We start from the raw sequence: 17,022 nt of genomic DNA, 5'->3' as shown, positions 1-17,022 counted from the left end.
ACAATAAAATCACCAACTTTTCCTTAAAAAACCAATTAAAGATACTAGTAACACTCTTCGAAATCCTTGACCACCAAAGGTTGATCAACAAATCACTTTTAGAGGGGATTGGCAAACCAGAACTCATCAGCTGCCAGATATTCACAAAAAAGGAACATTTAAGGAACAAATGATCAGAATCCTTAACATCACCACAGAGGTCACAACTGGGATTTTAAGTTAACCGCCCGGTCTCTAAGTTTACTTTTTGTAGGAAGCTTTCCATTAAGGAGAAGGAGAGGAACACCTTTAGATGGTGTTTGGCAAGTCTTTTTAAGAAGATCTTTCAAAAGCTCAAGACCTTAAAAGACTGATGAGCTTTCATGGGTAGATCTTTAAAGACCAAAAACTGCTTGGTTGCAATTTTTTAATAGATATTCTTAAAAGCTAAAAAGACAAAAAGACTATTTGGTAAGCATACATACCACAACAAACAAGTGTTGAACTTCTAAATGAAAATGCACCTATGAAATGTCATGGGTGGACCCATTGATACATCCAAATGTATAGTTAGCACTTATGGGCCCCAAATACACTTTTATTTGTGCAAAGTAACACTTGTAGGTCCCACTTACACATTCACCTATGCAAAATAATTGGTTTATACCTCAAGTTTATCTTTTAATTTCTAAGAAATCAAATCCATAAAAAAAAAAGATCTATTGATAATCATTGAAATATTAAAACCCTTTTTCCATATATGCATCATTCTCTAAACATGATCTATCTTGGACCATGATACAAAATTTGGCAAGAAAAAAATTACATAGAAAAGAAGAACTTTTTAAAGAAAAAATAGATTGGCCTGAAGGAACTCATCTTTGTTCCTACAGAATCCTTGTTCTAGGTGAGGGTCTTTGATAGCATTGTTGCCACCACTGCTAATGCTACTTTTCCTCCAAAGCTTTGTATCCCCCATCATTGTTATGGCATCTATCTTTGAAGGTATATCCTTTGGGAACATAGCAGTACAGAGGAATGCGATGTAGAGGATTGCACGTGCTTGCACTAACCTAGTAGCAGATCTGAACTCCCCCAACATATATGTCAAAGTTTAAGAAATGAACTACCGCTTTACTGATTAGGGAACTATTGCATCAAATAATATCTTACATCACTATTCGGTCATCTGAAAGAGATGGAAGAATTAATGTGTTTCATAACAAGTGGTGTTCCACGTTAACAGGTGTCAGGACCCGATTTTTTATCGATTCGCCGCATGAACTCCAATTCACCCCAGATTCTCGATCAAACACTCTCGATCTCTCCGAAACATAATAGGATTTTTGCTCGGTTTGCCCCTCGATTATACACAGATTTTGTTTCAAGGCTCTAGATTAGCCAAATCAAGCCCTTTCTGGATCTGCCCAATCTAGGCCCAGTTGAGCCAATCTGACCCTACCAATCAATTCAGAATGTCCGGAAACCCCACCTTGTGAACTTTTAGACAAAGATACCCTCATTTACCCTTCCATCTAAAAATATTCCATTTTGGCCAATCTTATGGGTCCACACACACAAACCCACTCTCTGTGGTCAAATCCATCTCAACTCTCCATTTTTTGACCCAAAACTAGGGGTGAGAAAAAAAAACGAAAAACTGAACTGACCGAAACCGAACTAATCAGTTAAGTGTTTTTAAAAAACTGAAGGTACCGGTTCGGTTTCGATTAGCCAATATAGAAAACCGGCGGTTAACCGAAATGACCGATAGACATATTTCTATATAATTTATATTTATGTATATTATATTATATATATTGTATTTTTTATATATTATAAATTAATAAATATGTATTATATATATATTTAATATGTGATATATTTTTTATTAATTAAAATATAATATTTTATATATATTTATAATTTTTTATTATATATTTATGTATATTTTTATAATATATATTACAAAAATTAAAAAACCAAAAAACCGATGGTTAACCAAATCGGTCAACCGGTTGACCGATTGGTTTTGATTCAATTTTGGTTATCGATTTTCCAAAAAACCGACAGTACCGGTTCGATCCAAGAAAAAGCCCCATGGTTCGGTTCAACCCCAGGACCCGGTTTGACCAAGTTTATCAAATATTACCAAAATGCCACCAATTTTTCAAAATTACAAAAGTGCCCCTAGATTTTCCCAAATTTACAAAACTATCCTTAACTCTAACTATAAAACTCGCAAGTTTTTCATTCAAGGATACACTATTCATTACCTACCTCCTTTGAGCGAAAAATAGAGCACAAGCGGCGATGAACCCAGATCAATCTCCACCTCCAGCCTCCCTCCCCCACCTTCTTCTTCTTCTTCTTCTTCCCCTCTCCCCCATTTCTCTCTTTGCCTCTGTTTCGTCACCGTCGCTGCAATTTGCAGCGGCGATAGATCTGCAGCGGCGATAGATCTAAACCCAACTCTGACTCTTTCGCCAATCTCTCGCTCTCTCCCTCTATATATATTTTTTCTCTTCTTCTTCTTCTTCTTCTAACATTCCCTCCTACCGCTGAAACTCGTTTCAATTAGTAGAAGAAGAAGAAGAAGAAGAAGAAGAAGAAAAAGAAAATGAGAAGAACGTAATTGTGTCCATGCTTAGTCATTGGGGCAGACATATCGGGAGTTTCAATCGACCCTTTTGGAATTTTTGCCAGACACATCAAGAAGCTGAGAAGCCCAAAAAGACCTATAAGCTTCACTTGTAGCTTATCAAATATAGGCCACTCTGGGCTTTTATGGTCTTTTTATAGTTTTGTCTTCTAGTCTAGAAGGATTTTATTAGCCAAACAGAAAAAGACCGTTTTTGGTCTATTGAGCTTCTAAAAGCCCATCAGATCTTTCAAAAAGATTTGCCAAACAGGGCCTTAATTTAGGTGGAATTTTAAGTCTTCATAAACTTCTTTGAGAATTAGAATGATAGGTTAAGTTTTTGTTGATAAGACATTCTCCATTATATGTTGATTGAAGCGTGAGCTTCAAAACCACACAAATCCTCTTTTGGGGTAGAAGGGATTATAATAGGCTTAATACAAAGCCAACTATCTAGAGGGACCAAATTTTTAATAAGAACATCCCTCCAAATGTTTCTATCACGATCAATAACACTACTCATAGGTAAATCCAAATTAGAGATATCCACAGGATTCACCCTATCCAGCAGAGGGGAGTGGCTTATCAATGATCTTTATATTCTACAATATCCCATGCAATTGTTGGCCTGTCTTCGTGAGTGGGCATAGAAGATGATGAAATTGGATCTATACACATTGATTCAGCTGGTTAACTAATGCGAGTTTGTCTGATTTGGTTCAACCATTCATAATTACAAATTTAGGTTATTATATTAATTCAACATTAATTTTAAAATTAACTTTTGTTTATTTAAAATATATTTAAATTCCATTTAAATATAATAAAAAATTAAAGCAAATTAATACAAATTTATTGACTATGATGCCGGAAAGATATGATATGGAAAAAACTTATAACCAATCAACTGGCATCATAAAAATTATAAACAATTAGGTGATTTTTCATCAAATTCACAAGGGTTTTAATTGGTCAAAGCCTTTCAGGCATTATTGATTTTTCCTAATAAAACTTAATCAATTTATCAATGTTTTAATATTCTCATTTTCATTATTAACTTAAAATTAAATTTTATTAGTTTAGATTTCATTTAAAAATAATAAAAACTATTAAAAAGTTATATAAGAATAACTAATAAAAATGAAACTTCATAAAACTAAAACCATTCAAAAATAACATAAATTCGTAAAAATTTATAAAACTAATAAATTTTATTATTTAAAATTACTTTTATTAATTTAAAATCAATTTTATTTCCATTTAAAATAAGTACAAATAATAAAACTACCAAAAATAATAAAAATATTATTTTTAATTAATTTTTAAAAATTTAAATGGAAAATAGTTAAAAGCCTTGAGAAGCCTATTCAAATTACTATGTTTTTATTTGCAATCAGGCTCCTACTTAAGGATGCCAACCATATCCTTTATAATTTACACATACAAGTAACTAAGCCAATATATAAAAATGCCTCAATGTTGCAATGTCAAAGGGTCAAGTTTAATATGGGTAGCAGACCAAAAAAAGTTTAATATTTAATATAGGTTCATTCATGGTTTTTAAAACCGAACCGGACAGGGCACCATTTTTTGGTTTGGCAGTTCAACCGTCTGGGTTGAACTATTTGACCCGTGACGTCATAAATAAATAAAAAACAAAAAAAATACTTATATATAATAAAAAATACCATAGAAATTTAAATAAAATACAAAAAATACATAGAAAAATACAGGAAAATGAACAACATATGAAAAAATAAAAATATCTAAATATAAAAATAATAAAATACAGAAAAAATTCCAAAAAATACAGAAAATTTTCCAAAAAATATAGAAAATTTTCCAAAAAAATATAGAAAAAATTCCAACTATAGTACTTAGATCCTTTGGCCTACCTAAGCATCCATGCCACAAGAATCTGTAGTCTAATAACCAAAAACCCAAGGCCCTAACGCAAGGCAGCTTGGCTCCATCTTGCCTTGGGGTAGTCTAATAATCTATAGTTCTGTAGAGAACTGTAGTTCCAAAAGACCTGTAGTTCTGAATTTCCAATCAGAAACCAAAGAGATATGTCTGGAATGGTTGGGCGGTTTGAAAAATTCTATTCTTTCCATTCTAAAATGCTCAGTCAGTAATGGTTATAGAATCGGATGAACTCCTAACTTTAGATAAGACTTCCCTACAATTTACATATATGCAAAAAAGATGTTTGAAATTAAGCATCTATGGAGTTACCGAGTAAAAAATGCATCATTTTTAATTTTTTATTCAAACATATTTTGTTTGTAATTAATCAACTTATCGTCTGCTGCTCCTAATTATAAAGTATTCACTAAAAGCCTCTGCCTAACAGGTCCAAAGCAAAATGATGAACCAAATGAAGAACAAACAAGGGTTGATGAACCAAATGAAGGAAAAAAATTCAAAAAATCAATTAAATCACAAAAAATTAGAAAAAAAAAATTATACCTTCAGGGTTTCACCGTCTGTGGGCTCGGGTAGTCAGGCTTGGTCGCAGGCAAGTTGCCGCTACAAGTCTACAAGTGCTGCTCCAAGAAGTTTGACAGTGGGCTTGCTTGCCAATGCCCAATGCCGAGTGTCGAGTGCCGCTGCAAGCTTGCCATCCGCCGCTGCAAGTGTTGGTGTTTAGTGAATCTCTTCGCCGTTGGATGCCGCTGCAAGTGCTGGGATGAGGGTGACTCTTTTCGCCGCTGCAAGCTCGCCGGTCGTCGTCAATGTGTATTGCTGTTGGATGCCGGAGGTAATGGCCGCCACAAGTGGTAGGGTGTGAGGGTTGAGATGATTGAGGAGTGAGGAGGGAACTCGGGAAATAACCCTAAAGCTAAAGGGAAAACCGAATAAGGGATTCGAATTGGTTGGGATATAATAGGTATTTTTTTGTTTTTTTTATTTAAAACATTAAAAATAAAAATATTAACCCGCAAACCGCTGCCCAGGTCAAACGGTTTAATGGTCCGACCGCCTGGGTCAGCGCTTTTCTGACTTTTTCAACGTTTTTTAACAAAATCCAATTTTTAATAAAACCAGACCCGGGTGGCTGACCAATTACCAGTTTTTCCGGTCCGACCGTTCGATCCGATCCGATTTTGAAAACCATGGGTTCATTTCAACCCAAAATCTTGGAATTCAAAGGGGAGATGTTCCCATTGAATTCAAAGTTTAATATAGGTTCATTTCAACCCACAATACCTGCCATGTCTCAGTTATACTCCCATTGAATCGCTTTGTACCATGGTCCCTAGTCAGGCCCAATAGTGTTGACTTCATGGTAGCTTAAGTGGATCCAACCTGAGTTGGGCTTATTTAGGCATTGCATAATGTGAGCCCATCTGACCTTTTACAATCAATATGTATGCATACCATGTATCAAGAAACCTTGGACTGATCAACTCAAAGCCTCAAACGAAGCATAACTGTAAAATATCGACAAGAAAGTAGGGCCTTAATGCACTGGATATTAGTACAATCCGATCCAAGTTCAACATAGGTCTATTACAAATCGACCAGATCTTATTGAGCCATTGAACCGTTCGACCTGTTTAAATTGGTTTTAATTCACATTGTGTCCAATATAAACCTGGTATATATTTTAACTTCTGTCAATGGATCGGATATTAGTTCAATCTGACCCAGTCCGATATAAATCTATTATAGATGGACCATGTCCAATCTAATCCAATTAATATTTTGTAGTTTGAACCATTAAGTCTGGAGTGGCTCAATTTAATATGTTTTATCGTGGTTTTTGAACCTCCGGGAGGAATCCTCCCCCTCCCTTGGGAATGAAATCCCATTCCAGCTGATTTTAATTTTCATTCCTATTCCTGTTCGAATCAAACAGATTGTAAGAATAGACCATTATTCCAATTCCAATACCAAACGGACCCTCAGTAGCCAAGATTATACACACCATGTCCATACGACTAGCATACTCCAAATTGAAATCATGTTAAGCTCCTAAGTTTTCCCCTGGAAGAAGATTTTTGCATCTTGAGTCCTCCGACCCACCACTAGGATTAAATTGGGATTCATAATGCATTTTTATGTTAATTCATGAAACAATCATCGATACAACACTTTGATTGACAGTCAGAATTTGCTCCAAATCAATTCCAATTTTCCAATTTCAGGTTCTAAAAGAATCCAAAGGTAGCGTATAGCATCTAGAGCTCTGATCATTGAATAATGTGATGCACTTCACTTTTGACTTCACACAAGCAGATTGTTCAGGGTTCAGCAGGTGCAGACTCCTCAACAATGAGTACTGAAATTGGTCAGGTCAAGTCTGATGCCACAACATTCATACAGGGAAGAGGGAACTGATGGAATATGTCACAATGGGGCAAATCTTTGGACGACAGATTTCTCATAAGATGGTTCAAGAAGAGGCAGAGACTGTAATTAGGAATTACAGGGACCTGACTGGTCACAGCAAAGAAGCTATAGAGAAACTAGCAGAAATAAGCAAGGATCCTTAGAATTAGAAGATTTTGTTTTTCCATTTTGATGCCAAAGTTCATTTAGAGTTTCAACAGAATCTCAAGTGTCAAGCAGTGGAGGAAGACCCATTTTGTACTGCAACCACCATAGAAACGTGCTATATTAAATGGAATAAAATACTAATGAAGGCATTTTGCACTGAGAACTTAATCTGTCGAGGCCTCAGGGAAGCACACCATCTTTTCAGCCAACCAAATCTCAAGATACAAAACTGGTGTGATCATCTAAACTTCATTTAGAACAGAACATATGCTATCCACACATTTAGGGTTTGAAACAAGCATATTCATATTCACATATAAGACAAACATGATAACATTAAGGGTAGTCCAATGCAGACCACCCACTTCTCTGTTTTTCCTTTTTTTTTTTCTTTTTTGTACACTGTAAGCCAAATATACATAGCTAAGGGAGAATTAAGACCTAAGTCATGATGATCATCATAAAGAATTAGATGAAGCATAAGGACCTATCTGTACATAATTGGTGGACTTACCAGAAATCATCAACTGCCACTGCCGTAGATGGATAAGGATCATCATCTTCTTCCTCTTCCATCTCTGCCTCTGGTTCTCCGGACCCAAATTCATCTGATTCAATGTCAGCAAGGTTCTTCAGGTCAACTACAGAGAGTTCATCAAGGCGCCTCACGACCAAGTCTGCAGCTCCAAGCTCATACACGGGATGCTTGCTTGCCACAGCCACGCACTTCATCCGAGAATCATGTGCGGCCTCCACCGTCGAGTTGGAGTTCCCAAACACGATGCACCGCTCTGGAATGAAGTTGAGAAGCTGAGCTGCGTACACAAACATTTCAGGGTCAGGCTTCCCTCTGTGTACATCCTCCGCCGTGACAATCACATTGAACAACCCTTCAATTCCAATAGCTCCGATCGCGAATTCAAGAGTCTTCCTCGGACGGGTAGAAACCAAAGCCATCGGAATCTTGTAGTTCATCAGAACATTGACGAAGTCTTGTGATCCTGCACGCAACCTATAGATCCCACCCTGCAAACCCTGATATATCTCCTCCTTTCTCAGAGCCATTCTTCTGAGCTGCGCTGGATCTCTCGACCAACAGAGAACTTCAGAGAGTGCTTGTTCATTCTTCATACCTTCTATTCTCTTGAGGATGAAAGCTGGAGGCGGAGATTTTCCCTCTTCCTGGGACAGAACCAACCATGCCTGTTTCTCAATATCAGGATTATCTTCGATAATCACTCCTTCCCATTCGAAGATTGCACCCAACCATCCACATCCCATTCTTTCCTGTCGAAGCAACGGATTGTGAAGCGAGGGATTATCGGCCTTGTTTGGAGGCGGCCACAACCCTTGCTTTTGAAGTGTATTAGTATCAACGGAATACCTCCAATTCCGAGGTATTCTCTCTTCGTCTCTGGGTGAATATGCCTCCTTCGTCAGTTCCATTGCGAGGGCTTTAATTGAAGAGACCCCAACTCTGCCAGCTCCCCACCTTTCAGTTCTCCATGGAGTTGAAGATGAGGTAGAACAGATAACTCGTCTACCAACGAAATTCGTCGCCGGGAGCAGACAGAAGTCCAATAGTCTTCTTCTGTTCGAGCCATCCCTGGCGGGAGATCCTTGACACAAGGGACGGTGCGCAAGAAGGGAAGTTGTCGCGATTGATTCCACCATTCTTGTTATATATTTCCAGAAACCCTCACAAAATAGTTGTGAAATTCAGCTACAAAATCAGATAGAGCCCTAAAACCAACCGAGCTAACCCAATTCCGGCAGACAAATCAACACCAATTGAGGATCCAGAAAGAACAATTAATTTCAACACCCCCACGATTGACAAACCAATGCGATATCACAACCGAATTTTAGTTGAAAATATCCAAATTTTTGCAAGAAATAACGGATTCTTTTCCTTCCGTAAATTATTTGAGCTTCAAAGAGGAGAGAAAATCAGTATTCACCAACAGCAAAGTTACAACTTTAATCCAAAATAATCAAATTCCACCATTGATATCCCGTCCTAAGCTAATTTGAACAAAAACCAGCAACGCCATCCATCCATCCAGAAACAGAAACACCAAATACCCAACCTTTAAATTCAACCCAAAAATATGAAAAGTATAGAAAAAAAGAACAAAAAAAAAAAAAAAACAAAAACCCAGAGTATCTAGTCCAAATATTCACCCAAATTCAGAGAAATTTACGCCTTCAACTGGCTCTAGAATTGCGGAAAACTATTTATAACCAATCCAGCTGTAGAGAAGATGAGAAGCCAACTTCTGTACACGAAAAAAAAGCGTATTTACAGATAATATCTGAAGACGAAAAAAAAAGGAAAAAGAAGGAAAGAAAAATAAAATAATAAAGATAAAGAACCTGATGAAGATCCAACCGTCAAAAAAATATCAGACGAAGATGAGAGGAGAAGCGTTGAACACGGCAGAAGAAAGGGAGAGACCAGATTCTGGGGAAGAATGGATTAATCTCCCCCTCTTCTCGAACTGGATTTTGTGGCCCAAAGCAGCTATAGGCTACCTTTATAACCTCCCGAGATGTACACGTTTCGGTTAAACTATACTTCATACGACTAGAAGACTTGATATGATTAGTAGTTTGACACGTTTCTCTCCCCTGCTGACATTCACGGCAATCGACGCTGCGTCCGACGTTTTATGTGGAAAAGTAATTCCGGGGTGGCGTGTTGTAGTGGAGTATCTCCCGTTTCGTAGTCGCAGACTCGTAAGCAAGTATATCCTTATCGTAGAGGACTCCGAATCCTCTACAGAGATTACGTGGCATATAACAATTGGTTTAGTAGTACGAGTAGAACAGTAGACGATCTAAACTCCAAGTCTCCAACTAGAATAGATGATTGTCATGGATTAGAACAAAACAGACGGTTAGTGGCACCCGACCCAGATAGGGCCCCCACAGTGCCCCTGTGGCCTTACCTACATCCGGATCTTTTTGTAACCAAGAGTTGCCATAACCCGTAAGCCAATCACCTAATGAAATCTAATGGTCCGATCAATTTCCACCATTGGATGGTAGTGATGTGCAATGTTATGAGTTATGACTATATCGTGGCAACTCTGGATCCGATAGGATAGAACCCGACAATGAATCGGGTCCATCCGGTAGAATCAAATCTACCGAACTCTGGTTCAGGTTCCGAGTTTTATGCCCCAACCCAAATCGACTATAATTAATAGGGAAAATCTATGATATAGAAAGGATATGATATGAAAGAGTTTTGACCAATCAAAACTCACCCATGAATATTGATAAATAGCACCTTATTTGCTTATTTGCTTTCACGTTCAGTTATTGTGCTTTGATTTGAAAGAAAAAATAGGGGAAGAAAGAGAAATATGAGAAAATCTTTACAAACATTATATAAATTTTTTTATGTTTCTCTTCCTTTTCTTACCTTTTCCTTCAAACCAAACATCACCTAAAGGGAATGAATGGGAATTTCCTTTTTCTAAGGAGTTTCTATAGGCTTCATTTGGTTTGTGGGAAGATATGGCTGGGATGGGATGGGATGGAAAGGTGTAAAAATTTTCCATTGTTTGATTTTAGATTTGGGAAAAACACTGTAATGAAGAGGAAGCCACTGTGGGGTGCTCTGTTTCACAAAGAGGATGACAAACAGAAGAAGAAGATGTGGGCTCAAAAGGGGAGGTAGCATAAGACGAAGAAAGAGAAGCCACCCCCACTGCTCTGCTTCTAGGTAAATTTGCACTGATGCAAAACCATGGCAGTACAAATGATTTTAGTGTAAATTCTGACTTATTTTTGTTTCAAATTTTAACTTATTTTGTTTGATTGAAGCAAATTAAGACATAAAACAGAATAAAGTAAAATCCAAAACAAAATTAAACAAGAGTTTACATTTTTTACATTTGCACTCCCATGCATTTCTATTAGTACAAATAAATTTGCACTGCAACCAAACACAACCCTACAGTCTAGATGGCCAAAAGACAATGAACTTTTAAGGTCTTATCTTTAAAGATCTAAACAGTTTGATAAATACCCTACCCCTAATCTGCCATGCCCTGCCAAGCTGTTAAGCGAAAGACTTTAGGCTCATAAGGACAGGAATTTCATTTGAAGCTTCCAGGATTTTGGATTTTTTATGAACTTTTTAGAACATAGGTCTTTCCAAAAATCTTTCATTGCTAAGTGTAAAAAGACCAAAACTTTGGTCGTTCAAGCACTGAAAAGTCCAAAAGATCACACCTAAAGACTTAATTGTCGAACCCTCATTAATTATAATGGGATGATAAGGATAAAACATTAGTCACTTGATTAATTAAACATACCATTTCAAAAAACAATTCAACTTAAAATCTTAAGGCTGTGTTTGGTTGAGGTACAATTTTATTTATATTAGTGTAAATGAAAAAAAAAATGCAAATTCTCATTTCATTTTATTTCGGGTTTTACTTTATTCTGTTTTATATCTTAATTTACTTTATTTGTATTGCAGTCAAACAAAAAAAATCTAAAATAGGTCAGAATTTACACTCAAATCATTTATATTGTTATGATTTTGCATCAGTACAAATTTATTTGCATTGCAACCAAACACAGCCTGAAATATATAGGTTTTTATGCTCAAACACAGCCTGAACTTAGCAACCACACGCAAAAGTACTATGGGCTGGTTGAGACTTTGAAAAATCAGGCCAGACCCAGAAATAGCAACCCCTACTTTGGACGGCTTTAACTTTTAATTATGCTTTTCCATTCAAACTGTGCTACAGTCTACATTTGGTGCCGAGTGCCGACACATGGAGCCGTGGAAAAGCAAAGCAAAAGACGGCATTTCATCTCGTGGGGGGGTTCATATATGCATTTGAACGAAGCGATGGTTACAGGTTTATAGCGATGGGACTTGCTGGAACGATCATAGGTCACAACACAGGTGCTGTTCTTACTTCCTACTATTATTGTCATGTGAACCACAGAAGAAGATTCCGAAGCACAGATGATTCCAGTTCTAGTGGGCCCCTGTGCGATATAAACCTGGTTCGTTCTTGTTTGTCCAAGCCCATGTTCTACGACTACCACAGGTTTAGTAGACCATTCTACCATACCGGCCGTCCGGCCCCCAGAACCTGAGAACTGGGCCAAGCCGAGTAGACAAATTTCTGATGACTTAGTTGAAGCCACGACGTTATTTAGTGTGTCGGTTTGTGGTTGTTTGGGGCTTTAGGCTTTAGGGGGCCTATATCATTGTTATCAATTCACCAAATTACTCGCAGATTTTATGTACTTTTCAAAAACCTGCTACTTCTGAGATTTTTTTAAAGATTAGATAGAAATTCATTAATTATTCAAAAGATTTGGGGTAATACACATATATACATAAAATTGGTAAATCATATAATAAATTACAAAAAAGGGTGGTTTTTTTCATTCCTAAATTTTAAAATTAAACTTTATCTTACACTAACATGTATTTTGCTGATTTATTTTATTCTTAAAAATGAATGAACTAGATACCAACTTTTTTCCAGTATTTTCAAAACTGGACCGGACCGTATGGTCGGAGCGAAAAAATTGGGAACTGCTGCTTCACCCCAGACTATTTTTTGGTCAAAAACTGTTGATTTGGTCAGTAAACCACTGACATGGGTGGTCGAACTATCGATCTGGGCAACAGTTTTTGGCTGTTTTTGTTTTTTTATTTTTATTAGAGCGGGCTGTCCATTTGATTTGAACGATCAGACTATTTGACCCGAGAACAGACCCAGAATGATTCCTTGTCCAGTCTGGTTTTTAAAACCTTGCTTTTTTTCTACACCCCAAACTTTTCATATTCCAAAATTCGAATTGCTAAGCATAGTTTACATCAAAGGAATCAATTACCAATTATAAACCAAACAAGAGAAAGGGGAAACGGGAAGAAATGAAAGAAAGAAAGCTCTAGAGTATGTCAGAACTCTGAAGTCGAATATCACTACACGTCAGGACTTGCAAAGAAGGGCCTTGTTTAGGCTGGCACTTTTCTTTGGCTCTCCCCCGTTATGGTTGCTCCCAGCCTTAGAAAAGGACCTACAGTTTATGTTACAATAAGCCAGTTCTCAGTCTTAATTCAGGCTTAGCTTTTCTGCTTTTGGATTTTCTTTGTGTTTCTCTTGTGTTGTTCTTGGTTCTTTCCTGAATTGTTGTGTTCCTTGCCTTTTGTATTAATGAATATCATCCTTTTTACCAATAAAAAAAACGAGAACTTGGATTGGTCCAGCCTGGTGAAAGTGAAATCCAATCTTAGTACGGAGATCCACATAATTGTTGATTTGTTGGTTAAAGCAAGCATAGAATGGAATTCATGCTTTTGGCTCAATTTCAGTTCAGGTTCCATTTACTTCAGCCTGTTCAACAATTGACCCTAACCTATTAGTTGTTAGGAAATATCTCTCTTATTGCTTGTGATGTGTTAATGCTCTGCCCATGTTTCATTTATAACAACACCCACCTTTATGGCATGAAGGCTGATCAATAGAATAAACGAGCTAAATTAATCTACTTTTCCATTAAATGGTGTTCAATGATCAATCAGTTGGTGGCAATAATATGTAATTTGTATACGTCATGATTAGAGAGCAAGACACAAAAATTGGATACTACCTTTAATCCAAAAAGCTTAAACTCTACATTGTAGGTCAATCCTTGTTATATAAATCTCATGCTTTTTTAATATGAGATCCATCAACTCACACGTGCATGCCAAAAATCTCTCCCACCTCCACAATCCACATGAGTCTTTTATTATCAACATCAAACACCCCCTAATTGAAAGTTATCATATCACCAACTTTGACACACACACGCGCCAAGAGCTCTTTGTTCATGATCATAGGAAACTAACACTAAACTACCAACTGCCAAAGGAAAGTCATCACCATTCAATATTTGGTGTGTCAAGCCATATGAATCAGCAATGGCTCACTTATCGAATATACTCCACCATGAAGTCATAGGAGTCACCAACTGCTCTCACCAATGCCTTTTCCATGGCAAAAGGCTTTGCATGGGACTATGGGAGTCACCATAAGCTTTGATACCACCTCTTGGGAGAACCAGGAGAGTCACTCAAACCGAAGAACATGTACATATATATATGGCTTACACACAAAAGCTGAACACCACCATCAGCCCAAGAGCTTAAGTTATTAGGTTGTGGGTCAATTATTGTAATATTTGCTTCTTTATCCCTTTTTAATGTGGGACACATATGAGTTCCACTCACATGTGCATCCCAACAAATTTAGTAAAAAAAAGTCTTGATGCATAAAACTGACGCACGGAGATGTACAAATACTTCCGTGGAGACAATAACAGGGTCCAAATTGAGACAAACATAGCGGCAGTGGCTCAAGCAGGCAGCATCATTACCAATTTGCTACATTGCTATCTTAAAGTAAGTCCTTGCTAATAATTACTCCAAATCTACAACACAGTTCAAGGGTAAAAATTACAAAGTAAAACTCCCTAAATGGCAAGTTACAACTGATTTTTGAAAGTTTTACAGTAAAACTGCTACAACAAAGAAGATGTTCGGTACAGTTTAGTTTATGAAGTAACCTCTGCAGATTCCTTCAGATTAACGTTGAGGCCTGGGAGGGGCAAGATTTGTATATTATACATTTCTAAATATGGGATGGGCTTCAATAGCTTGAGCTAGCTCAAACTGCCAAATCTGCGAATGAAAAAAGACTACTTTGCAGCTCGGCGTGACTCTTTTGTTACCCCATAATAGACTGGTTTACTGCCTGGATACATTATAAAGTTCCAACCAAAGACTGATCCACCTACAACATATGTCCCTTGGATTCGGCCATCTTCAACTTTTTTCTTCTCAGAGTTAGTTCCTCCAGAAGGAGGCTTCTCTTCAGGTGATTTCTCTAGAAGCGACTCTGGTTGAGAATGTTCTACCTGCTTCTCTTGACGCCTCTCCAGGGGTCTTTGCTCATGCCTGCTTTCACCTGGCAAAGGTTGACCTTCTGTTTGATTCTTACACTTCCCCATAGACACTGTTTCTAGTTTCAATTGTTTATATAAATCCATCATGAGCTTCATCTCTGCAAGTAACAAATTTTAATTAATTATCAAACTTAACTTTACAAATTCAAGCTTGCCTAGAATGTTACAAGCTGAGGCAGACTCCAGCTAAGCCAAACCTCCTGGTGTTTGGTTGGACACAGGTTCGTGTGAATATGCTTGGTGCCCTAATCCATGCACAAGAGTTTCTCCACCCACTAACATTGTGCATGGCCAGGTTTGTGTATCCTCTAGAAACAGGTCAGGAAACATTTTGTCAAATTTTAAGAATATGGTGTGTACAAAAATTTGATCAAAAGTTATCTCTTGTACCACCACCACCATATCTCACTCCCCGCCCCTGCTTGTGTCGCTTAATTTTAGGAGGTACATGTTTATCCACCCTTGTTTTTAAGAGGTAGAAGAGAAAAATACATCTCTCTCCTAACCTCTGTATGCATGACTCACCAATACAATCTCACCTGCAAAAAAGTAAAACTCATATACTGAATATTTTCCCCAAATTATGCTATTGGTATTTTTCATTAGCAGCAACATTAAATAACACTAAACCTATATCCATGTTCTTTTTACAAAGAATAGTATAGTATATAAACATGTATCTAAGTAGGTATGCATGTATCAATTTCTCAGGAGTGTTTAAATGCAGCCACTCTTTAGACACTCCCAAATCATATTCAACTTTGATGCTCGTGTAGTTTCACTCTATGTAAGTCACTTGGGCTAATATATTTTCACTTGTGTTTTTTTAAGCATTTGACTATGATACTGGAAAGACATGATACCAGAAAAACTTGCATCATCAAACAGTATCATATAAGAGGTGACCAATCAGGTGGTATTCATCAAAATTCACGGGGTGATTTGATTGGTCAAAGCTCTTCCGGTACCATGTCTTTCCGGTATCACAGGTTTTCCCTTTTTAAATGGACAACAGTCACTTATTTCATTATTGATATAAAAATGGTTATTAACCTTTTCATGTTATCCCTCATGGTCATCTAACTTTTATTCTTTTTTTTCAACAAGTGGGTAAGAAACCAATTAAAGACTCTGGAGGACCACATTGCTAGGAGTACAAGTTGGGTACCCAATTTGAAGAATTTACACAACATCAAGCCCAGACCCTTGGGATAGGCCCACTCATATTATCCTCAACCTGAGCCAATCCAAGTTGCACACCTACATATTGCAGGTTTTAACAAATCCACCCAATGCATAAACTTGTAATATTACTAAACATTAGAGCCTGAGCACAAAATTGGGACACCATTTAAGTTTGAAGTCAGCTGGGTCCATATGCACCTTGCCAATTAAAGAATTAATATGAAAACAAAGAAAATCATGTAAATTTTGTGAACATCATAACTACTTGCACAGATAAGAATCAACATCCTAGAGTTGATTTTTTAGAGCTTACGTTTTCGAATTTCATGAGCTGCTTTGCAATTTCTGAAGTCAGGAGTTTGGAGAACCTACAAGAAAACAAAAATCTTAGGCTTTTAAGACGCTCCAACGCTGATGTAGAAGTGAAATAAAACCAACATGACCGAGAAGATATAAGGCATAATTGTGGATAACTTTGGCAGTATGGAATGTGATAAGAAGAGCTCTATTTAGTTGAGTTGCTTGACGCATGAACAAAATATAAGACACAAAGCTGGCAAGTCATTTTGCATAAACATATGCATAAAGAACATATTTATAAAAGTCATCATTCAAAAATAATTTTTAGAACACCCTAGAGGGAAAATAACATATTTTTGGAAAGAAATAACAATGTTTGAGCTCTACTCAAGAATTTGGTAAATGCAATTCAAAAGTCT

The 17,022-nt window shown here is 37.0% G+C and overlaps 2 protein-coding genes across 5 annotated transcripts in view; both read right to left on the bottom strand.

Annotated features, from left to right (window-relative positions):
* Positions 1-6,483: 6,483 nt before the first annotated feature.
* Positions 6,484-9,763, bottom strand: LOC104596078 (Haloacid dehalogenase-like hydrolase (HAD) superfamily protein). Of its 4 annotated transcripts, XM_088895603.1 has the most exons (3): positions 9,500-9,763; positions 7,638-9,402; positions 6,484-6,891 (listed from the first exon to the last, which is right to left on the bottom strand). In XM_088895603.1, the coding sequence occupies exons 2-3, from the start codon at positions 8,795-8,797 to the stop codon at positions 6,768-6,770; spliced, it is 1,284 nt and encodes a 427-aa protein (XP_088751729.1). In that variant the 5' UTR covers positions 8,798-9,402; positions 9,500-9,763; the 3' UTR covers positions 6,484-6,767. The 4 variants fall into 4 exon arrangements, with proteins under 4 accessions (XP_088751729.1, XP_088751731.1, XP_088751730.1 ...); XM_088895605.1 differs by having other exon boundaries at positions 6,878-6,905; positions 7,638-9,647; XM_088895604.1 differs by lacking the exon at positions 6,484-6,891 and adding an exon at positions 7,147-7,216 and having other exon boundaries at positions 7,638-9,647.
* A 4,787-nt stretch (positions 9,764-14,550) lies between these two features.
* Positions 14,551-17,022, bottom strand: part of LOC104596077 (uncharacterized) — a 37,799-nt gene continuing 35,327 nt past the window's right edge. Inside the window, exons 2-3 of the mRNA XM_010257094.3 lie at positions 16,617-16,671; positions 14,551-15,216 (exon numbers count right to left, since the gene is read on the bottom strand). Coding sequence (XP_010255396.1) covers positions 14,852-15,216; positions 16,617-16,671 — 420 coding nt within the window. The 3' untranslated portion in view covers positions 14,551-14,851. The remainder of the gene's footprint in view (positions 15,217-16,616; positions 16,672-17,022) is intronic.

The sequence above is a fragment of the Nelumbo nucifera genome, chromosome 1 (genome assembly GCF_055504915.1).
Source record: "Nelumbo nucifera cultivar China Antique chromosome 1, China Antique-T2T, whole genome shotgun sequence".
NCBI lineage: Eukaryota > Viridiplantae > Streptophyta > Magnoliopsida > Proteales > Nelumbonaceae > Nelumbo > Nelumbo nucifera.
Note: the sequence above shows the minus strand (reverse complement) of the source record. Positions and strands in the feature narration are given on the sequence as shown.

What these genes read in the sequence shown, in the direction of transcription:
- LOC104596078 (XM_088895603.1), bottom strand. Translation starts at nt 8,797, where the DNA reads ATGGTGGAATCAATCGCGACAACTTCCCTTCTTGCGCACCGTCCCTTG. An exon ending in GTGGCAGTTGATGATTTCTG is followed by an intron (nt 6,892 to 7,637) that starts GTAAGTCCACCA and finishes CTCATTGTTGAG; the next exon opens with GAGTCTGCACCTGCTGAACC.